Genomic DNA, 23,965 nt, shown 5'->3' with positions numbered 1-23,965 from the left:
ACAGGCGTACAGCCACCCTGATCCTGGACCCAATTTCCTAGACCCAAGACAGGTGCGGCTGCTTAAACCACACCACCCCCACACCGCAGAGCACTCAGGACATGGTGACACAATACATCATACCTTTTTTTTTTTCCTCGTTTAATACATTTTTTCTCTTCATTCTGTATATTCCTGAGCAGGGAATCACACTCTGGAGGCCAACGCTGCGTTGAGAGACGCACTGGCGTTCAGGAATTTACCCCGGAAAGAGAGAACAATTGTACAAATCAATAATTTAGGTGCGTAATGTCTAATGCTTTGATTAAAGTGTCTGTGTGGCTTAATGGTGACGTGAAGCTGCTGTTTCATCATCCCTTCCCGCTCCTCACTTTGAGGGTATTTTTCGACAATATTTTGATTTAATGATTAGTGATCGCAATCACCATTGTAATGATCAATTTCAGCTTTCTTTTTATGAACATTTTTTTTTTCCTCCACAATAAGTTTATTGGTAATAACTACATTCAGTGCCGTTCAAACTTTTTTTTCCTTGGTACCCACTTTCAAAAAGATTACGTACATCCATTTTTTTTTTATAAGTCCGTGAGGGACGGAAAATTTGAGTAAATTTATATTTCTGAACATTTTTTCTCAGCCCTTTCTGTAATAAACACTGGTACTGTAGCTTGAACAGGTAAACCAGCTCTAACACGTAAGAAATGTTTGGTAAATCACAAGTTATTCTTAAGCATGTGCTACTGAAGACCATATTCACAAATTTTACATACAGTATATGCTAATAAATGACACCGAATAAATGCATTCAGACAGCGATTACAGGCTATCTCACCCTTTATCTTCTCTTATCAGTAAAACAAATGGTTTTAACTGGTATTAGCAGCACGTGGCTTTTCACAGTGGATTCCGCGTTCGTTTAATCGCAGTAACGCTGCATTTCATTAGTAGATAAAGTGGTAGATTAACTAGAAGTAGTCAACACAGATGAACTCCCTCATGTGAAATCTAATTTTTAAAATGACGAAAGCGAATCCGCAATTTGATTTGGGGATTTGGAGCCCGGCGCCAGGATGAGGGATGTTCCAGTTCCTGACACTGTTAGGAGGAGAGACGTCGTCCTCTCTCCTCTCTGTGATCAGACACAATCTCAGTCATTCACTTCCCCTCTCTGCCAAGGAGCTCTCTGTGTGAATGCTTCAAACATTTCCATTTTTAATAAAGGGAATCGTCGAAATCGGAAAAAAAAATACCTTTGTTTTTTATCTTTTTTATTATTTTTTTTACGGTGTTAAAAATCTTTTGGTCATTGATACAGCAAGACCAGCAACATTTGTTTTTTAGTTTTGACAGTGAAAAAAATGTTGTGGATGAATTTAAGCTTTTGGTGCAAATCTTGCCAATTCAATTCTCTTTGTTTTCCCCTTTTTTTCTATACGTCTATACGTACATTGTTCTCATAGATCAAGCATTGCTCGAAGAACCTGTAGATCCTTTCATCATAATGTAATTGGGATGAGAAATTGAAATAGAACTGAAACGATTTCTTCATTTGCAGCGCTCCGTCTGGAATTATCTCTGCCGCTGGATTTCGATGAAGCGAGACAACACCCAGTTCTGCTGCTTCTGTACGTAACCACGTTTAAATAATGCAAAATAAATGTAAATATATACGTATATTTACTGAAATGTGCGTTTACTGTAGGTTTGCGTACCAACAATATTTAAGTAATATTCATTCTTTATTGAAAATTGTTACATTTCCTTTAGAATGGGTATGTTTGATTTCAAAGTTTTCAGACCAAGCAAAAATACAGCGTAATCTGTAATGTGCCAACATGAACACTTTTTAATAATGTAATCTAATCTAATACTGCAATTTCCAGTTCCTGTAATAGTGAGAGTTGGAATTTTAAAGACACCGATTGTATTTCATGAATGGATTTATTCACTGCTCTGTGTGGATAAATAAGTGCAAAGACATGAGCAATCTATTGTTATTATTATTCTCATTATTATTGTTATTACTTTTATTCCCGACTCCTGGCGCTTGTACAGGGATCAGCGTTTCCTTGTTGCAGGTTACTGGATCACCAGGAATGACTTTATTTGACTGAAGCACCAATGCGAGTCTGAATGAAAGCAAAGAAATTCCGTCTTTCTAACTCGGATATGAACAGTTTGGAATTGGACGTGGGGTGTCTTCTTCTCCTCTTCCCCGTGTGTGACAGGAACTCTGCTCCGGGCGAACAGGCCGTGAGCGAGCGCTTCGTCCTGGACTGGGACTCGGTGCTGGTGGGCTGGGACGACATCATCGTGGCCCGGCTGGACGGGCGGGGCAGCGGCTTCCAGGGCCAGAGGGTCCTGCACGAGGTCCACCAGAGACTGGGGAGCGTGGAGGTCCAGGACCACATCGCTGCCATGGAGTAGGTTTTCAGGGTGTTTTTTTTAGTCTGACATCATCAGCATGGGTGGTGGTTTGCACATTTCTTCATCTCAGTCCCTCTCCAGCCGTGTAAGCAGTGTTCCATTTTGGATTTTTGTCCCTCCCATTGAACAGCTGATTATAACTTTTCTTTTTAAGCCGCATGGTAATGCTACATCTTTTTTCCAGCATTTTCCCTTCTTACATTATCCAGATGGAGATGCATCAAATAATATTTATATTTATACCAAGTCAATATTTGCATCCTTACCGCCATCTGGTGCATAGAGCACATTTCATATATGTTGTATATTCTGTACAGTTTTTTAGTATTTTTAGACTGCCAAGCATTCTCTTTTTTATGCTACTTTTCTGTCTGCATTACAATGCACCAACTATTACCAAAACCAATTCCTCGTATATGAATATGTACTTGACGCAATAAACTCATTCTAAGTATCCCATACTGGGGGAATACCTGGGGGGTATTCCCTAAATCTCGCGAGGCGGGTTCTCTTCAGGCTGCTTGGAGCTAAAACAGTCTGACTCAGTCATCAATACAGAACGTGACATTTCATTTTCATTATATCTACAGAGTAAAAAATAATTACTGATTGAGCAGTATTTAAACAATATTTATATATTCAAACACGTGATTACTAAGAAGGGGCGATACTGCAGATATTAATAAAGACAGCAAAAAATCCTGGCAATCGGTCACCAAACGCATAAACAAGTAATTTGTAGCGTTGCAATTGTTGCCTTTCCACTTAAACTGATTTAAAGTAAATGATCTGCGCTTCCCATTTCTACTTAATTGCATTCCTTTAAATTATGTTTGCACACACCTACTCATTAAAGGGTTTTTATTAATTTTATTCATTCATTTTATTCTATTTTCTACATTGTAGAATGATAGTGAAGACATAAATACTATGAAATAACACACCTTATGTAGTGAGCAAAAATGAAATAAAAACACATCTTAAATTTTAGATTCTTCAGAGTAGCCACCCTTTGTCTCGACGACAGCTTTGCACGCGCTTGGCACTCTTTTATTCTTTCGTCCTTTTCAAGAAGTATCTTCAAGGGCAGTCGCAACAAAGGATCCAGCACCAAGATGAAACTGGTTCTCATGAGGACCGACACAGGAAAAGAAGACACGGCGTTACCTCCGCTGCAGAGGATACTTTTTACTAGAGTTATCATCCGCAGAAACTGCACCTCAGATTACAGCCCGAATAATTGCTTCACAGAGTTCAAGGAACAGAAGCTTCGCAACCTCAGCTACATAGAGGAGACTGCGTGAATCAGGCCCTAACGGTCCAAATGCTGAAAAGAAACCCTTACTGAAAGAGGCCGCCTCTTTGTTATGGCCAGTTTTGTACGATATAGAAAACGTGTAAAAGTGCCCTCTAGGTTTCTGCTATTCGAGAAAAAAACATTATAAAGTGCCCTCTAGAGTGCCCATGGAGAAAACATTATCAAGGACTTGAGTGTTCAATGCCGAGTGAGCTTTTGAAAACTGACAGCCTGATGGGGACCTGGTGGCGCCATGCTTTGGACGCCGCCTTCCGCCATCACAGGCTCAAATCCTCAATTTTCCATCCAAGTCTTGTTTCCTTTAATCAAATGATTTGAGGAGACAAATAAAACTCAGTGGCTCAAACAGATAAGCCTCTATAGGAGAACTTGAGGGTTCAAGCCCACTGAGCTTTTGAAGCTGATTAAGCTTATGAGAGGCAGCACCAAGTGGGCGGGTTTTAGAGCGCCCGGAGACCAAAGCCAAGTGTGACGACGACGTGGTGGCACCATGGTTCAGACTGCCGTCACAGGTTGAAGTCCTGACTTTTCCGTCCAAGTCCCGAGTCCTTTAATCGGATGATTGGAGGAGACGACTGGGCTCAGTGACACTCATTGGCGCAAAGAGATGAGCTGCTGTAAGCTGAGGACTTGACGTTGGGAAGTTCAGGGTTCATTGCCGAGTGAGCTTTTGAAAGGCGACACCCGAGGGTGCGTTCACGAGCGCTCGCTTATCTCCTCGAGCCAACGAGTCTCACTGAGCTCAATCGTCTCCTCCAATCATTTGATTAAAGGAACAGGACTTGGCTGGAAAAAAAAATCAGGCCTTGAACCATGACGCCACCCGGACATCTTCACGCTCAGCCCTTGTCTCCGGGCCCTTTTAAAAACACCCTTGGGACGCTGCCTTTCAAAGCTCACTCGGCATCCAGCCCTCAAGTACTGCTACGGCAGCGTATCTCTTTGCGACACCGAGTCTTAACAAGTGACATCGTCTCCTCCGGTCGTCTTATTTAAGGAGCTATGGCGGTGATGTGGATGGAGAAATTGGGACGTGAAACTGTGACACAGCGCTGAAAGGCAGCGTCTGAACCCATCGCACCACAGTGATGCCTACCACCCGCCCCATACATGCACACGCACACACACACACACACGCATACTTCATAAATGAGTGAATCATTCACATCAGAGACCTCTCTAAATGATGTTTCCCATGTAATTCCGCAGGCACCTCTTCAAACTCCCTTACATCGATAGCAAGAAAGTTGGAGTTTACGGAAAGGTAACGGAAATATTTGGCCATTAATAAAGTACTAAAAATAGAATATTAACTATTTATAACTCTTTCTTAATGGAATGGTGGTGTTTTTTAGGGTTATGGAGGTTTCCTCAGCTCTCACCTGCTGCTCTCCTCTGGATCCGTCTTCAAATGCGGTGTGGCCGTTTCCCCCGTGACTGACTGGAGACTTTACGGTAAAATTACGTTTTGATGCATTTGGAGCATCCATTAATTGAATCTCAGTTCAATGAATTAGTTGCTGATTAATGATTAAAACAATGACTATGGTTTATTAAACATTTTTGATGAGCAAACAGTATTACGATAAATAAATATTCAACACATAACATGTTTCAACAGGTTACAGTATTGATGGAAAGGGTCTTGAAGGCATTGTTAAGACTATTCCAGTGCTAAAACTCCATTAGTGCATTATGGAACTGTAATAGTGAATTAATTTAAGCAAAATGTTCCAAGACCGTTTTGCTCTGTTCCTATTAAGGGTCGGCATTCAGCGAGCGATATTTTGGATTTCCAACAAAAGAGGAACGCAAGTATCAGGTTGGTCCGAGTCCTAAGGTGCTTCTGGAGAGTTCTTGATGATGGTCACACTGAAAGTACTCTGAAAATTGCTGCTATTTTTGCAATCACTTTAGCTGTTCGATAGAGGACAGAAAGAGAATGCTAGACTCTCTGAAGCCCTGTGTTAATGATGAGCAGTGGCACTTCAGATTTATAACTTATACAGTACAGTACTGAACTTGGTATATAATGTGTTATATAATGGCATATATATATACAGTATATACTATATATATATATATATATATGTGTATATATATATATATATATATATATATATATCTATATATATATATGTGGCATGTAATGTTGGTACTATAATGAATCAAGAATTGCTTGGTGTATTTGCTTGGTCACCAAGGCTGGATTAGTACCCCAGGGGGCCCCTGAGCACTGAAGCTGATAGCCCCTCCCCACCCCCACATAAACCGGCCCTCTGCGAGTCAGTCGCACCACCGGTCCGCCTCCGCCCAGTCTCCTGGGGAGGTGAAGCCTGAGCTTGGCAATAGTGCCCGAAAGATGGTGAACTATGCCTGGGCAGGGCGAAGCCAAAGGGAACTCTGGTGGAGGCCCATTATTGTCCTGACGTGCAAATGATGTCAATCAACCTGGGCATAGGCGCTAAGTACTGATCAAACCATCTAGTACCTGTACAGTAGCTGGTTCCCTCTGAAGATTCCCTCAGGACAGCTGCCGCTCGACACTCCCAGTTTTATCTGGTAAAGCAAATGACGAGAGTCCTTGGGAATTATGATAACCACAGTATTACAATTATCATTGGACACATGGAATTAAACTGTGTCATATTGCTGGGGATGCCCGACATAAAGAATAAATCGCGAGGGCCCCTTCTCTCTCAGGGGCCCCTGGACACGTCCGCAGATTGCCCTAGATCCAGGCCTGTTGGTGACCAATGAAAAGAGAAATAGCAATTGAAAATCATTTGTTTAGGAAATATTGTGATCTTACAATGTCACGGTCTAAATTGTTGATCCAAAACAGAAATTGAGTCCAATATTTTTGTATATATTTTATATATTTCTATACAATTGTATATTTAATATTATATTTATTATTATTATTATTATTATCATTATTATTATTATTATTATTATTATTATTATTATTATTATTATTATTATTATTGTTATTATTATTATTGTTATTATTATCATGAATAACCAACTATAAATATAATCTCTCAGATCTCAGGTCTGCTCACTAACACCACCGCACAGAGCCAGGTCCATTTTCTTATCATCCACGCCACGGCAGACGGTAAATAACGAGTGGAAAAGTCGAATATCTTAATCCCCAATGTATTACTCATTGCTCTGCAGAGTGAATTGTTCCCTCTATTAAGATTTCCTTTCATAAAAAACGCACAGCCGTCCGCCGCTCTTTGACGGAACATTGTTTCTCTCTTTGTTTCGCAGCCACGGTTCACTTCCAGCATTCCGCCGAGCTGGTCAAGCGGCTGTCGGCGTCCAGCGCTAACTACACCCTGCAGGTGACTTCAGCCGTTAGCTCGCCCGTAACGCCCCTCCCGACAGGAAGCAGCTCAAACAAGCGCCCTGTCGGAGCCACCCCCTGCGCCGCCTCCGCCCCCTCCGCCCCCTCATCCCTGCCCCCGTTCCCTCACATCATCAATTAAGAGCCGTCGAGATCCAACCCTGTCCCTTGGAAAGCAAAATGTGATGGGAAAATGGGATATTGCTGCCGTATGAAACCTCTGGGACTGTATTTCTTAAGAAGAGGGGTGAAGGGAGGCCGGTTGGGGTGGGGGTGGGGTCGGGGGTACGGGGCATTGTTTTTAATTAGTTTTATTTGGAGGAACGGGGCAGGAGGACACGCAGCGCTGCGGGCGCCCCGATCGCTCCTCTCCCCAAGTCGCCCGGCTTTGGCCGATCGTTTCTCTGGCCCCTACCGCGCTGATGGTGTGGCCCCCTCAGCGGCCGTGGCCCCAAACATACACACATCACATTGTCTCGATTACATTTCTAACAGTCTCATTACTTAAGGTATTTTTATTTTTTTTTATATGCATTTACATTTATATTTGTATATATTTGTAAATGACTATGACACCACCTATAGTGTTATTTACCAACACTCTGCAGAAAATACTTTTATGCCAAATTACACTCTCTGTTACGTCGGGGCACTGGATATAAAAAGTACTTTTACTTTTAATACTTTTAATACATTTTTCTACATATATTCGTCATGTATAATTATATACACATATAATTTTACATGACGTTTACACTTTTACTCAAGTAGATATACTTGAGTTAAGTACTTGAGGTGCTTTCACTTTTCACTCGAGTCATTTTTCATCTGGGTATTTGTACTATTACTGAAGTTAGGAGCTCTGAGTACTTCCTCCATCGCCGTTTGCGATTACAACAAATAAAATCAATTTTCAGTTTTTTTTCTTCTCCCCCCCCCCCCGCTGTCTAGATCTTCCCCGACGAAGGCCACCACATGTCCTCCGCCCGCGGCCGTCGCTACCTGCTGAGCTCGGTGATCGGCTTCTTCCGGCGCTGCTTCCGGGAGGAGCTTCCTCCTCCGCTCACGTCCAAGGAAGACGACTAGAGCCCAACCAGCCTTTCAACTCCGGCGGAAAGAGACAAGCATTCCCAGGAGAACCCGTCCCCAGCCGGCGCTCCGAGGGTGTGATTTCACTTATTTTTTTTGTTTTTCTTTTTTTTTCGTTCTTTTTTCCTTTTGAAGTTGCCGCTGTGTTCGAAAACACCCCGTGACGATGAGAGTGAACAGGAGGAAGACGAGTGAAGGACGATGCCGGGCTTCTTGATACGAGTCCACGCGGCGTGGGGCCGGGATGCTCAAGACGCCGCCACCATGAGAATAGAACGGGATGCGGAGGGGCTTACAGCGGTTACGGTGTAGAAGTGGACCGAGATGGCCTCGGCGTCCTGTCATTATGGAATTTTTACGATGTATCTGTCATTTTAGGTAGCGATGTCAGGGAGTGAAGCATTAGGATTTTCTTTTCCCCTTTTTTTTTAGAGCAAAGTTGTTGTTGTTTTCTTTTCGGACTGCTGTTACCTACTGTGAATATATTTGTGTTTCCTTTAGAATCCAGTCCTAATATACCAAAACCTGGACTTCCACATCCTCCCAACGCTCGTTGCAGGTGCCTTTACTACGTCACGCAGCATCATTCACTTGTTCAGCGTTTACTGCATGAAACCGAAATCCGTCAAATGAGCTTTTACAGAGCTGAGGTTTTGTCGGAGAGCGTCTGCGGTCGGCGTCTCGTCTTTGCACCGACGCCGCCCCCACGGAACCCGAGCCACCTCCGCATTCAGCCCCGTCAGGAACGGCGCGTTCCAGTGCACGACCAGCCGAGAACAGAACGTTGAGTGCGTCTTAAATTCACGTCTAATGTTTAAAAAATGGAGGAGAGAGGACTGCAAGTAATATCTTCAATTATAAAGAGCATGAACAGTAAGAATTAAGGTGATGCACACAACTACGTTTTTTTTTTGGTTTTTTTTTTATGACAAGGTGAAGATACAATACCAGAACTAGCCTTTGAAAATCAGATGTCAAAGCAATCAAAAATATCCAGATATAATCTGGATATTTTTCATGATATTTGACCTTTCATCATTTGGATGAAAAGCAGAGCAGTTATCCGAATTTGAAACCAATTTTTTCACAATGCTGGAAAGCCCCGCATTGCATCACATTAAGTCTCATCAATAATGGAAGTAATTACAGAATATAGCATTGTTCTTTGTTCATACAATACAGTATCTGAATAAGATAAATCATCAACCAGTGCCATCTTCACTTACTCTCTCTTACTTCCAATAAATAATGTTCCATTTAATAATAATGTGGATTCTATCTGGATTTAATAGAGTCTGTGAAGTTCAGGGACGTTATTGAATAATGAGTTTTATAGAAATAAGGTTGTTTAATACAGACTCTGAGGCATGGCAGTGCGACGGATGAGCCTTATCTAGTCAGATTTAAAGGAATATTATTTTGACAGAGGAAATCATGTTTCAAATGTTTATGGATGACTTTTTTTTCCCAAGTGACACGAATATAATTATGAATTAAAATGATTTCGCTGGTTTCATGCCTGAATCTCGGGCCCTGTCCACACGTAGACAGAGACGCTGTCTCCTCTGCCTTTTGTCCCAATGAAAATAGCGGTTTTGGGTCGCTGGAAACAAAGCGTCCGGGAAACGCCTTCCGGGGTGGAGATTGATCCACCCCTCGTGCATTTGTGTGGAGGAAGCGAAACGGAGCCTCTTTTGGAATGGCGTCCATACGGTATCGTGTCGGAATGTTATGAAGGGGCTCAATACGCTGCACGCTCCTCGTGTTCTTCTGTGGCGTCCTTTCAACGGAAGGTGGGAAAAACGTGCTTTCAGAAATACCCGTGACACGTGCGGGCGAGGACTCAGCCTCACTGTATTACAGTCGACTTAGTCACACGCACGGCACAGTCATCCTTTACCTGAAATATCATAGAAACAAGCCTCGGTAGATTGTGCTTTGTATATTTGATAGAACATGTGCGTTGAAATAAAGAGTGAAACCGGCCGCTGCGTCGTCGAGTGGTGTGACTGTCGTGTGCCGCTGGACTGTCGCTCCCTATATTTTCCTTTTTAATTTGAGCGCGGCGGCGTCCAGCAGAGCGGCGCTCGCTGCGGGGCGCTGCTATTGTGTCAAACAATGGGGAGCCTCCAAATGGATCCCACAAAAAAGAAAAAAAAAGTTTAATAACCATTTGTGTGGAGCTTGTTTACCAAGTGTGAAATCCTGACGACCAACCAAAACAAACGCCGCCTTTGTCTGCTTTATTTTATTCTACTCAATTTATTTGTCACTTGATACGTTCTTGATCATTTTTTTGTAGAAGCGGGTGGTTAACTGAAACTCACGACAAAACTCGTCCAAAATTTTGGGAGACGGGATCGTCCGCTGTTTTCTTTCCCGCTGTTGTGTTGAATATCGGCAAATTCTACTCTGAGAATATGAGGCTTTATCGCCAGCGAAGACGAGATTAGTACTCAGGTCAATAAGACATACACACACACACACACACGCACACACACACACACACACACGCACACACAGAGTCTATGAGGAGTGAAACTTTCAAATTATATTTCGGGGGCTTAATCCGCCAGTCGATAACTTCAACCTTAACTTCAATCCGGTTTAAAGTTGAGTCCCAAGGTGATGGAGCCAATACAATATAATCTGTAGTGTCGGGGCGACTGGATCGTTCATCTCTTATGACAAATGGAGAAAATCAATACCGAGAACAATTTCTCCACCCCCACCCCCCCAGTGCAATACGGGCGCTACGCATCATGATAATGTACACTTTTATTAACTTTTTTTGGTGTTTTTTTTTATTCATAATCATCACTAGAGGACAATCACAATAACCACGTCCCCCGAGCCTTGACCCCGCCCTCTTCCCTCTTTAAAAACAGCAAAATGAACGAGAACAAGCATTACAAAATCCATCCCAAGAAGAAAAATCAGCGGTCGAAAGGAAACCGGAAAAATAATAACATGTACTGTACAAGACATCCAGGTCAAATCAATCCGCCCCCATAGACTAAACTCTCTATGAGACATATCTCAAAAATATATGTATGTACACACTCTGCGTTGTACTGTACAAAACGTGGCAACACTTCGCGCGCTCCCTGTAGACATGCAAAACACCGTACATACACTGTAAAAAAATAAAAATAAAATAATAATAATAATAATAATAACAATAATAATAACAATAATAATAACAATAATAATAATAATAATAATAATAATAATTATTATGTCCGTCTTAACAAATCCCCTTAGCTTCGTTTACAGTTTATCTTAATTTTCCCAAAAAAAAGAAAGTGCCAAAAATTGTTGTGATATTACTTTGTTTCTTACTTGTCGACACAGATTTAATTCTCTTAGAATTTATTTGCTATCTGAAATAAACAACGTTGCATTCATGTATTTGTACTAATGTCAAGTTGCTGCAAAGCGACTACGACTCGTGTTCCACCGTTACAGTCTAAGATATAAGAGTGAAACAGAAATAAAAAACAGTCATATCACTCCATTGTCAGTACTTACACTTTTTTTTTTTTTTTTTGAGAAAATAAGATTATTAAAACACATGAGATATTAAGAAGGACAGATTTCCCAGTGTAGATCGAAACCCAACGCCCGCTGTCTGGACACAGGACGTGTGACCTTTCCCAATCGCTGTCGCCTGTTTGTCCGTCCGTCCGTCTGTCTGTCTGTACGTCTGTACGTCCACCTGTCTGTCTGGGATAATAAAAATGCCTCCCGGACCTGAGCTGACGCCGGTGAAGCACGACCCTACTGATGAATGACGATGGAATCTTACAGTAAATCGAACCTCATAAGGCATCGTACATGTCTACACAAGACCGCTGTACACTAAAGTGTGACCCAGGAAAAAACACTTTTTTCTCGGAGGGCGGGTGGGCGATGGCGGGCGGGCGATGGTGGAGGATCTCGGCAAAGGAATTGCACTTATTTGTGTGCGCCCGCGTCGCGGCGGCGGCGGCTTTGAGTGACCCGGCGTCTCCCTCCGCGGGAGGTTTCCTCGCGGCGCTGCGGCGCGTCGGGGACCCCGAAGGGGGAGCGGTGAGTTCCAAAAGGATGAATCGATGTTCTGCTCTTCCCTACTACTACCACGACAGACACGAACGCTATGGCAAAACAAGTGAAGGCGAAAGGGGGCCGGGGTGGGCGGGGTGAGTGGGGGAGAACCATGCACTTGGTATGTGAGGATGACTACAGCCCCGTGAGCCCCGGGGAGCGCTCTACTGTGTGCTTTGCCGAAAAGGGGGATCATCTCAAAGCCGGAGGTTCATGTGACATTATGCTAGTGGGAGAGTGTCCTCCCTCAGTCCCGGCAATGCTATTGTCCACTGTCAGCGGCGGTTGTCCGTCCATATTCGTTTTCCACACAATAATACACAGGCGTACGCATTCACACCCTGCCATGTTTCTCACACACACACACACACACACACACACACACACACACACACACACACACACACACACACACACACACACACACACACACACACACACACACACACACACACACACACACACACAGAGACACACTCACACACACTCACACACACAGAGACACACTCTCACACACACACACACACACACTTCTGAGCGCCAGCAGCTCTCGATGTCCACCTCCTTCATAAACACTTGGTCCAGCTGCCAAAGGCCATGGCGGATTTTTTTTTTTTTTTGAGCAGAAAAAAAAACCCGCGAAAACCGCGGGAATCGAGCGCTTGTCGAAGGTCCGACCCGTGAACGGCCTCCGGCCTCCGGCCTACTCCTCCTCCTCCTCCTCCTCGTCGGCGAGCGGTAGGATCTTCTCCTGCAGACATTCCCTGTAGAAACTGGTCAGCGTGGCGAAGAGGTGCTGGCGGCTCTGCTGGGACAGGAAGTGGCCTTCGTCTGGGTAGATCTGGAGGGAAGACAGGGGAGTGGAGAGCAGGGCGGTTTAGTCGACAGCACACCCTCCGCCTCAGCCCAACAAGCCACCCGGTAATGCCACCGACTCCACCTGTCGTTAAAAAGCGGTGCTTTGGTTGTACTCGGAAAATCTTTACGTGTCGCACACGTGCATTAGCTCATTTTCTGCACACGCATCACAATATTTACATATTCTACATAACTGTTTCCACAAAGACACCGCGGAACAGGATACAACAGCTTATTCACACACACACACACACACACACACACACACACACACACACACACACACACACACACACACAGACACACACACACGTAGAAAGTTCAGGATTATTGGGGCGGGGCGCTCGTTCCTTCCGTACCTGCATCGAGTAGTTTGCTCCAACCTTCACAAGGCTCTTGATGAGCTCGGCGGTGTGCTGAAAGTGAACGTGGGCTGGAGTAAAAAAAAAAAAGAAGAGGAGAGAAAAACAAAAACACACACCGGCGTCAGAGCGAATTGGCCGCGATCCCAACCGCCGAACAGAAATACCTCACAACCAATTGAAGCCCCCTTTTTTTTTGCTCTTCCGGTGAATACCTCATAGCCCGGCGTCCTTTTGAGAGATGCGGCTCCCTTGTGATCTTTCATTAAAACCCCGTTTGCCTCGTTACCTTTTCCCCTTTTTTTCCCGCCGGTCGTGGGCGTACATTTGCGCGGTGGTCGTCGGCGGCGTACCGCTATCCTCTCACCGCTATCCTCCCCCCCCCCCCCCACTCTGTGACTCACCATCTGCCGTTCCGTGCACCAGCATCAGCGTCTGTTCCCGAAATGCCTGAACGTTCTGGAGCACGCTGGAAAACTGCGGTGAAATCAGACGCCGGGCAGCAACAGATTAATACATCCGGCAAAGCGGCGGTGAAAGTATAATACACGAAGAGCAATTAAAACCATAGCAACGACTTTATTCCGATTTTTGATTATATACCTGTCACCGGCGTGTGTGCACACGCACATACACACAAAGACACATAATTCAGCCCATTGAATAGAAATGACACTTAATTAAGGGGATTTTCTTTGCAAAAAAAAAAGAAGTCACACTTTACATTACCATATGCTTCAAATATCAGCGTGTATTTAAAGTGCCTCCGAGTCTAGAGGCAGCGGAGGCGACACTTTAACGGCGATTAACCCCACGATTAACTGCCGCAGAACAATCAACTCCGTCTTCACCGTGATTAGGGGAAGACGGCGCTTTTCCAGCCGGGAGTCCAGACTGACCCAGCGAACGGACGAATGGAGCCGCGACGTGCGATCTGAGGGGGGCGTGGGAGGAGCGGCGCGGCGCGGCGGAGGCGGAGGCCCTTCGTCCGCCTCTCACTTTGGCGGCGGGCGGCGGCGCTCGTTAACTGACGGGGTGCCGAGCGCCGGGGGCCTGTCACCGCCCACTACCGCTGCCGCTGCCGCACCTCTTTCGGGGAACTTAAGCGGGACTGACGGCAAACAGGCGCGGGGAGGCGGCGAGAACACGCACCTGATATCTGCTGTCGTCCCGCAACGGCGCGCCGAGGTACCTCTCGGAGAACGCCGACGCTGTGCAAATGGAAAGTGATGCGTTAACAAACGCGGGCGGCGCCCCGGGCCGCGGCTAAGCACCTCGACAAAGTGTGATTCCTGTCATATACCCGGGCGGAAATAAAAACCTTCCTCGCCGCAGCGAGAGATGACACTGAGGAGCTCGCGTCTTCACACAAATGTAAATCACGTTTGGGTTTTTTTCTTTTTCAGAACGCTGGTTTGTTTGTGTATGACTCCGTGCCGCCGTGAACCCTGGATTCACCTCCCATTCCGCCTCTTTCCGTGAGACTTAAATGGTCTGTCAGCAGAGGGCGAAGCGCGCACAAATTTAGTTCTTTTTTTTTTTCCCTTTTTACGACGGTGGTTTCGGTTTTACCCGTAACCCTTCACACCCATCAAACCCGCATTCAGCTGAATTAATTCCACGCTGCGCGTGAACACGCCGTAAAACATTCTAGTCAGCCTGTTCGGGAGATGGCAAATCCAAATTGATCTTGAGAGCTGAATGATGCAAGAGCCGGTCCCTGGAAGACGTCCTTCAAGATCCAAAAACGAGTCAAAGATTCCCCAGCACAGTATCGCCTCCCTCGCCCCCCGTTGCCGAAATATGACGGCGCTAGTGCAGGGTTTGTACGGAGGCCCTGAGGGCTCATACCATTAATAATGAATTTGAAAAAAAAATGAAAGATGACTTAAGTTGTTTGAAAGAGAAAGTTTGTAAAAATCGATCTCTGGCCAATCAGGGAGGGAGGCCCAGGTTCTTGGTGGGAGGAGCTAAGATCAAGATTGATTGACATTGATATTAATAAACCATCCGACAGTGTCGTACATTCCACCACACAACATGTTTTGATGCTATTTCAGGGTCATTAGATACTGTATGAGCTTTAAATCACACTTAGACTAACTGGATTTAGACATATTGATTTAGTCATGTGGAAATATACTATGTGACTAATAGCATACTAATAAATCATTCAGACTATGAATATGGTGTTATTATTCTTGATTAGGATGCGTCTCTCACCGTAGAGCTTCCAGTCCGTCACCGGTGACATCGCACAAGCACATTTGAAAACGTTGTCTGTCGTCTTGAGCATCATGAGTGTTATGTAGGCACCGTATCCCTAAAAAAAACAACAACAACAAAAAAGAGATATTACACTATTTTCAGTTGCATTGTCTATCAGGAAATTCAGGATTACTATAAAAGTAAATAAATTAAAAACGACAACACGACGACTTTAATGCATTTGGCCGAAAGCCGCAAAAAAAAATGAACCATAAACAATTTTCATTATTTTTTTCTAAACGCAATTTATGTCAACATGGCCCGTTTTCTCTACAGTAAGTGCGACCCTTCGGCCCGAAAACACCGATGCAACGCGCTCGAATAATTTAAACAGGGAACTCTACCCTGGGTCAAAGCAGAACACACGCTGGAGTTTTCGCGCTAGAAAAAGCGTGATCACCTGCGACCCTGGATGCACCAGGAAGTGATGCACCGTCACCTTTTTTTGGTATTTTCACACAAAAATAATGAATAATATATATCGGTATGTCAACACTGCTGTGTTAAAGGGTATTATGCTGTAGTATGTAAGTACAACACGAGCTGCATTTTCAGTCTGTTATAGAAAATTTTGATTTTTTGATTTATTTATTATTTATTGTTTATTTGTATGTAGCACAGAGAGTTGAGTACTACGGTGTAGCATTGGTCTCAGGTCGTGCGTGTTGTCTGAGTGTAAACGACAACGAAAGCAAAAAGGTAAAACATGAACCTACCCTCCCAAATACTGCTATCCTCGTCCTATCGATGTATGGTAATTTCAACATGTACCTGCAGGAAGAAACAAAAGACTTGAAATACAATTGACAACAGATGACGGTACTGTACTGTATATCATCAGGTCAAGCACATCCTAACTTACGTATGTTCCGATTCAATTCAGTTGATCGCACTCGAAAAATCAATAACAGCTGTTGGATCAACGTGGCGGACGGGGCGTGGTCGAGCCGGTGGACGAGGGCGAGCGGGAGTCAGGTCGCTGGGCTGGCTCTCCAATCCTTTATCTCAACGCTTTATTTCCATTAATCTTATTATTATTACCACACTTAAGCGTGATTCGCGTTGAACTTTTCAATAAAACCCGGCGAACCGTTGCCAAGGCCCCCGCGCCTCCCTCCCTCCTTCCTCCGGACCCCTGAAGCCGCTCGGCTCCGCTCAGCTGCGACGAGACGCTCGCGGTGGGAACTGGCCCAGGCACCAAAAAAAAACGGCCCTTTGCAGATTGTGACGTGCTCCGCCAAACTAACTTTGACCTTTGTCCCGTCGTCCCTTCTTTTTAATTTGCGTCTCACTTTACAGAAAAAAAAAACATGGGACGCGCGGGGAGCAGGGCGACGCTTTGAGGAGCGTCTTTCGCCACGGAGGTCGTACAGAACCGCCGGCTCCCTGGCGAGCGGCGTCTGGGAAAGGTCGTTCAAAGTGCCCGCGCCAACGTACTCCACCGCTGCGATCTGGTCCTGGACCTCCACGCTCCCCAGTCTTTGGTGGACCTCGTGCAGGACCCTCTGGCCCTGGAAGCCGCTGCCCCGCCCGTCCAGCCGGGCCACGATGGTGTCGTCCGAGCTGGGCAGCACCGAGTCCCAGTCAAGGACGAAGCGCTCGCTGACGGCCTGGCCACCGGGGGATCCGTCGCTAAGCAACCGGCACGGGATGGGGGGGGAAAGTGTACATGAGACGGGTTTGTAAACAACAGCGGGTTAGGGTCTTGATTCAGTTTAATTCGGTTGGTGTCGTAGTCCAACAACCCATAACTCCCATAAGTCCATAACTCCACAACGGGAGGAGGCTACACGATTCAGCAGAGACCAGAATTAAAACGGAATTAAACTGAATTAAAACTGAAAATGACACTTTTTGGGGATGAATCCATGTTTTTTGGACCGTTCTGGGCTGAACCGATGCCTTAATTGAAAATATAAGCAATGAAATGTGAATTTTTATGACAACTCTTTCATGTGCGAAGGACCTTTTTTTTTCCTTTTTTTTTTTTTTACCGTCGCCCATTAAATGGGCGTTCTCAAACGGCGGGTGAATAAGTGTCAACAAATTGGAACTGATTACAGAAAGTTAAATATAAAATACAACGACAAAAAAAGTACCGAACGGCGTCTATTATTAGACCATGCACTGTACGTACACCATTAAAAGTAGGCTGTAGTGACGGGACTCGGAGAAGTCGGGAGGATAGGAGATCTTCAGAGGCAGCTCTGGGGAAAAAGACAAAAAAAAGGCGAACCAATGAAGTACCCGTCTGTCTCCCGGCCTGTCTGCCTGTCACTCTGTCCTACACACGTCTCCGTCTTCATCTCTAACAGGAACGCTGATTACAGCGTGGGCGCCACCGATCCCCATCTCACCAAACTGTTCCACCTGCACCGTCCTGAAGTCAGTCAACTGGATCCTCTTGTACGTCAAGGCGCTCTTCAGCAGCGAGTTGCTCTCCAGGATGTAGTAATCTATCGGGACAGGGAGCGGGCGGGGAGGGAGGGGGGGAAGAGGGTTTCAGACGGCTCCCAAAGGCACTGCCAATAACCTCGGCACGCCAAGGGTATGGAAATGACAGATAACACCGCGTGGCCCGGAGGGACACAGATACAGCCACGGAATGGAAGCTACGCATTGAGATAAGATGTAATACGGTGGCTTTTACAGCGTGATTTTATGGTGAATAAAAAAAGGAGCTATCATCACACTATATATATATATTTTTTTTAATTATATATATATTTACATATATATATATATTTATATATATAAATATATACTGAATATATACAGTTCTGTATATGTTTTGTACTGTATGTATATATATTTATATATATATACAGCACTGAATATATACAGTACTGTATATGTTTTGTACTGTATGTATATTTTTATATATATATATATATATACAGTACAAAACATATACAGTACTGCATATACAGTACTGCATATATAAAAAATGTAAAATGTAAAAATGTAAATATTCAGTGCTGTATTTATACTGTATGAATGTGCAGTGTTATAAAGTAGTGTTGTAAACCTGCAAATTCATTCATTGTATAATAAATGTAAATATATATATAAATATAAATATAAATATAAATATATATATATATATATATATATATATATATATATATATATATATACACACACAGTATATATATATATATATATATATATATTTATTTATTTGTTTGTTTATTTATTTATTTATTTTTTTATTTTTGTGGCTATCAAGTACAACCCGTTATTGCCAGACCCACTGAGTGCTGCATCTCCAGGAACTAAATATAGTTTCGAGGTTGCCCGACCTCAGCAGACTTTCAAAAATAATTGCGGTTAATCATCGCTGAAGCCAAAAGGAGTGGCCACCGGCGCCATTGCCAGAGCTAGAAGACTTCAATGAGCACAAAACGCTGTCAATCGGGGGTTCATTTCAGAAAAGGCATCGTAGCCACAGTGGCTTTGTGATACCGGCTTCCAAAAATAAAATGAAGCGGATCCCTGCTATTCTCTCCACACGAACAAAACAATGACTCCCTGATTTTGGCCATTTTTCCACTCGGGCCATCTGAGAAGCCGCTAAATGAAATGGAATTCATCCAGCATTTCTAATGGAAAAACCCAAAAATCAATAGACGTCTCATTATGAAACCGCCAGTGGCCTTGAGTTCCCAGCTGTGTATGGAAGGTCTGTCCAAATAACCCTGGGCAAACTGCTTGCTTTTCTGCACCACAGCTGTTAACTTTTTGGGACAAACTATCGATACACGTCCAGGAATGGACTGTAAGAAGCGTGTGGGTTTGTGAGTATATTTGATAATGAAAGAGATAGATGGAGAGATTGAGAGGGGGAATTGAAGGAAAGAGGTTGCGAATTGTGTGTGTGTGTGTGTGTGTGTGTGTGTGTGTGTGTGTGTGTGTGTGTGTGTGTGTGTGTGTGTGTGTGTGTGTGTGTGTGTGTGTGTGTGTGTGTGTGTGTGTGTGCGCGTGCGTGTGCGTGTGTGTGTGTGTGTGCGTGAGCCTGTGTGTGCGGGTGGAAGTTAAAAGCTCCCTGCTGTCTGTCATTTAACCGTATTGAGGCTACAGAACGGAGATGAATGGTCCTGCGCCCCTGCAATCCAACCCATTTCCAGCTAAGTGAGCAATAGCAGCTCCAGAGCCAGCTGACGCGCAGAGACCACAAGCTGTTTCTGATGGGAAAAAAAAAAAAAAAAAAGGCATCGGTGTCACAAGGTTTACGCTGGAACTCCACACGTCTCATGCTTCCGGTGACTTCGCGGCAATAAGACACGATGAAAGACTGAGCAAAGTCACGTCGGCTCGACTCAGTGGAGTGTGCCACAATGATAAATAAATGAATACAATTATTCATAAATAAATGTGGAAATATAAAGAGGAATATTGAAAAAAACAAAAAAACATTATTATATTTATTTTCACATTTATTGGCTCCTTTATTTCTGCATACATTTCTCTATTTGTTTCTGCTTTTCCTGACCAACAGACTGTCGATCAACTTGTTTTGGTCTGCCCACTAAGTCCGAGTAATCACTCCCAGATGTACTGGTTGGGTTCCAACGCGCTGGTAAACCCTGGAGAATGGAGGACTCCATTACGCTACTTCTCGCAGACTGGGCCGTACGACTTTGTCAATATCCCTATTTGTCAGCACGGATATTTGGCCAAGACTCTGCATGACAGCTTCCACCCCCATCAAAATAAATTCTGATTCACCAATATCTAACACCCACTGATCGAGAGTTAAAATAGCTTGTCTGAGTTAACTTCTAAGCTCTTTTTCAAATTCTACCATCAGCCATTATTGTGCTTGGCAGCTACAGGTTAATGCTGCGTTCAAGACAACTGGGAACTGGGAAACTTCCCAACTTCCTGCCATTCTTGATTCACTTCGATGTCATTCGCTATGAACGCCGTATTGGTGATTTCACGACGTTGGGGAACTCAGTCGTCAGTTTCCGTCCAGGAATGATGAGATGGAGGACCGTTCATTTTCTGAAGCGGAAGTAGGAAGTGTCCGGTTCCCAGATGTCGTGAACGCAGCACATCCACATGATCAGTCATCAGCTGCTTGGACTTAGTGGGCGGACCAAAACAAGTAGCAGAAATAAAGAGAGAAATCTATAGAAATAGAGAAATATGGCTGGAAATAAATGTCTTAAAAAAATGTCAAAATATATATGAAAATAGATAAAGAAATGCATATGAAAATAAATAAATACATTTGAAATATATATATGAAATGGATAAAGAAATGTATTTGGAAATAAATGAACAAATAAATGTGAAAATAAATATAAAAATGAATAAAAAAATGGATGTAGATAAATATCAAGAAGTAATAATTGTGATTCACACCAATTCATACTTCTATATAAATTTACGTATCAATCTTTTTCTGTATATATATTACAGTTATTATCAATTCCTCTTTTTATTTCCAATTTTTTTTATTTATTCTTTTTCTCATATTTTTATTCTTCTTCTTTATATTTCCACATTTATTTCTGTATTCTTTTATTCATTTATCTATCATTGTGGCACTTTCAGGATTCCATACTTCTGAACTGGTAGGGTTAACCTCACCCTCAACCTAACTCTACCTCTTTGATCATGGTTGGATTCAGTCAACACTAAGGTACCAGTTGTGTACATGAAAATAAGGGTGGATTATGGATTGGTTTTTTTTCGTGCGTTATCAAAACATGTTGCAAGGAGAAAGGTTTGGGATAAAGCGATCATTGGTGTTCTGTCAGGATTCAGTATAATAATAATAATAATATTAATAATAATAATAATGATAATAATAATAATAATAATAATAATAATAACAATAATGGCATGGTTCCCATTGCATTACAGCCTTTTCAGAAAAAAATATATACAATTAATAATAATAATAATAATAATAATAATAATAATAATAATAATAATAATTATTATTATTATTATTATTATTATTATTATTATTATTATTATTATATTATGATAATGATAGTTATAATTGGTTATTTTGTGGCATGTTTGCCTTTAATGTTAATTTACTGTTAACCATACACGTCGCCATACTAGAGTAGATGCTTACTGACCCAGGAGTTTGGCCACATGTGGTCAGAATGATTTTAGCAGATAATTTTACCAAAAAGGGATTTACATATGCATGTATTTAGGCGGATCAGCGATCAACGCTATACTTTTGGGTTTTGGAGAAAACCTCACAAGCCACTGGACTGAACCCCCTGGCGTTGTCCCATATTGCTGTTAAATATTCATACTCATTATTATTATTATTATTATTAATAGTCTTACTGGCGTTATTGATGCTGTGCAAAATGACCGAAGGCACTCCAGGACCTGAGGAAACAAGAAAAAAAGTTAGTTTTTGCACACTTTGGATTTACAACCTCAAATCAAAATCTCTTTGCTGATGTGCTGAAGACTTGATTAATAAAAGAGAAGATTATAAAAATAATAATAATAAAAATTAAAAAAAATAAAATCTCATTAAGGCAGCAATCATCAAGGGGGAAAATGAAAGCACTGCAGCATACAAAAGATCCAAGCAAGAAAATCCCTGGGTGGCCTCTTCCGTCCCGTTGCTTGTCACTTTGCCTGCCCCACCTGTATAAGCTTGGGGTTAAAGGTCATTTACACCGCCTGCATAATAGCTGTCGAATTAAGTCAATTTGATTCTGTGCTGGCTGCGAAGTACATAGTGAGAGGCTAATAGGATAGAAGACTCGCTGAATAACCAAGCGCTTTATGAATCGTTCCATTTTCCGGCATCTACTCAATTCACCTCACCCCCCATAAATAATTCCACCCTTTCCCTCAAACTCCCTCTCTGCTCAATCCCATTTGCTTTGGACAACAAATTAAACCCTCTGCAGCTCTACCCCGGTCTGAGGCCCTCTTTCTCTCACATTTTACAATGGAACGCAAACGCAAACACTCACTAGTAGCAATTGTAGCGGATGTAGTAGTTGTTCTGATTAACACGGAGCTGTTTTTTTACTGATGAATGAGGAACTGATGAATTAGATGAATTATTGAACTCGTGCAATATTGGAATTGCAACACGAGAGGTTTTTATTTTTTCCATGGACGTCCACGGCTCTCACAGCACCCTACTTGAGCGACGCTGCTCTAGTCGACTTCTTTTTGAGCACTTCTGATGAAGTACTTGATAATTTTGACACTTGATCACATTCAATTCGAAGTACTCCAATACTTCCACTCGTGGAAAGTATCGACATAACATAGATAAATGTTATTTCATCCCTTCTTATCTTACTCTAATAATTCCACTCGAGAAGAATGTTGAATGGAGGAATATTACTTGTAACATGCTGTTATGAGCAACTTATACTGTAACTAAATATCGTATACAAGGCTGGTTGCAGGACTTGAAATTATATCACTGTACTCATTTTAATTTTTTTTTTCCAGAGGTGAACCTTGAATACATGATATAATAAATGAATAAATGAATGAGAATAAAACAACAAACACGATCAATACAGCCCGTGATTTTGATAAACGGCCGTAGACGTTATGTTGATTAAACAAATCAAGGTTTTTCATTAGTTTCGTGAGTACACTTCACCTCAGTGGGCTTGCAATTCACTTATTTCTGCAAGGTTTCCTTTTATTGTTTCCTGGGTTTGCTTCACCACCGCTGTCAGGGTGGGCGGGGGCGGGGGGGGGGGGGGCACTGTACGTATGAATGGTAACCCCATCAACCCCATTTAATTGGAGAAATAAAAATGTTGCAGCCGACTTGATGATGAGAGCCGTCCGGACAAGTTGGTCTCCACCTTGTGGAGTTAATGCGCTCGCCCGATTTATTTGTTTATTTTATTATTATTTTTTTTTTTTTACTTTTTTATTTTTTACAGCTGGCGAGCACTTGGTCCAGCGTTTTTGTCCAATAAATCACGGCGTTCAAGTCCAAGAGCATCTGAGCATGAAGCGCTCTCATCTTGGGAAAATAAATTGAAACAATAAATACTCGGGCCTGGCCTCTTTTTAATAAGCTGCTCATTGCACAATAATGCCACCTAAAGCAATTATACACAATAGAGCGGCTAATTGCTTTAATTCTATGCTTCTCATTTAGAATTAATGAGAAACTAATTTAAACACTTGGAGGATGACAGATTACCGTGGGCAAGCCCCTGACATCTGTCA

At 43.0% G+C, this 23,965-nt stretch overlaps 2 protein-coding genes across 2 annotated transcripts in view; one reads left to right on the top strand and one right to left on the bottom strand.

The window, feature by feature from the left end:
* Positions 1–8,767, top strand: part of LOC307243929 (inactive dipeptidyl peptidase 10-like) — a 139,752-nt gene extending 130,985 nt beyond the window's left edge. The window contains exons 20-28 of the mRNA XM_080018898.1: positions 183–281; positions 1,556–1,625; positions 2,229–2,423; positions 4,955–5,009; positions 5,101–5,200; positions 5,509–5,567; positions 6,794–6,866; positions 7,025–7,098; positions 8,052–8,767. Coding sequence (XP_079875024.1) covers positions 183–281; positions 1,556–1,625; positions 2,229–2,423; positions 4,955–5,009; positions 5,101–5,200; positions 5,509–5,567; positions 6,794–6,866; positions 7,025–7,098; positions 8,052–8,186 — 860 coding nt within the window. The 3' untranslated portion in view covers positions 8,187–8,767. The remainder of the gene's footprint in view (positions 1–182; positions 282–1,555; positions 1,626–2,228; positions 2,424–4,954; positions 5,010–5,100; positions 5,201–5,508; positions 5,568–6,793; positions 6,867–7,024; positions 7,099–8,051) is intronic.
* A 4,211-nt stretch (positions 8,768–12,978) lies between these two features.
* dpp10 (dipeptidyl peptidase like 10) overlaps positions 12,979–23,965 on the bottom strand; it is a gene marked incomplete at both ends in the record, with an annotated part of 92,493 nt that continues 81,506 nt past the window's right edge. Inside the window, 10 exons of the mRNA XM_080019408.1 lie at positions 12,979–13,116; positions 13,493–13,566; positions 13,900–13,972; positions 14,648–14,706; positions 15,719–15,818; positions 16,480–16,534; positions 17,201–17,395; positions 17,901–17,970; positions 18,121–18,219; positions 22,085–22,129. Of these exons, the coding sequence (XP_079875534.1) occupies positions 12,979–13,116; positions 13,493–13,566; positions 13,900–13,972; positions 14,648–14,706; positions 15,719–15,818; positions 16,480–16,534; positions 17,201–17,395; positions 17,901–17,970; positions 18,121–18,219; positions 22,085–22,129 (908 nt within the window). The remainder of the gene's footprint in view (positions 13,117–13,492; positions 13,567–13,899; positions 13,973–14,647; positions 14,707–15,718; positions 15,819–16,479; positions 16,535–17,200; positions 17,396–17,900; positions 17,971–18,120; positions 18,220–22,084; positions 22,130–23,965) is intronic.

The sequence above is a fragment of the Zeus faber genome, assembly GCF_960531495.2.
Source record: "Zeus faber genome assembly, chromosome: 18".
In the NCBI taxonomy this organism is placed as follows: domain Eukaryota; kingdom Metazoa; phylum Chordata; class Actinopteri; order Zeiformes; family Zeidae; genus Zeus; species Zeus faber.
Note: the sequence above shows the minus strand (reverse complement) of the source record. Positions and strands in the feature narration are given on the sequence as shown.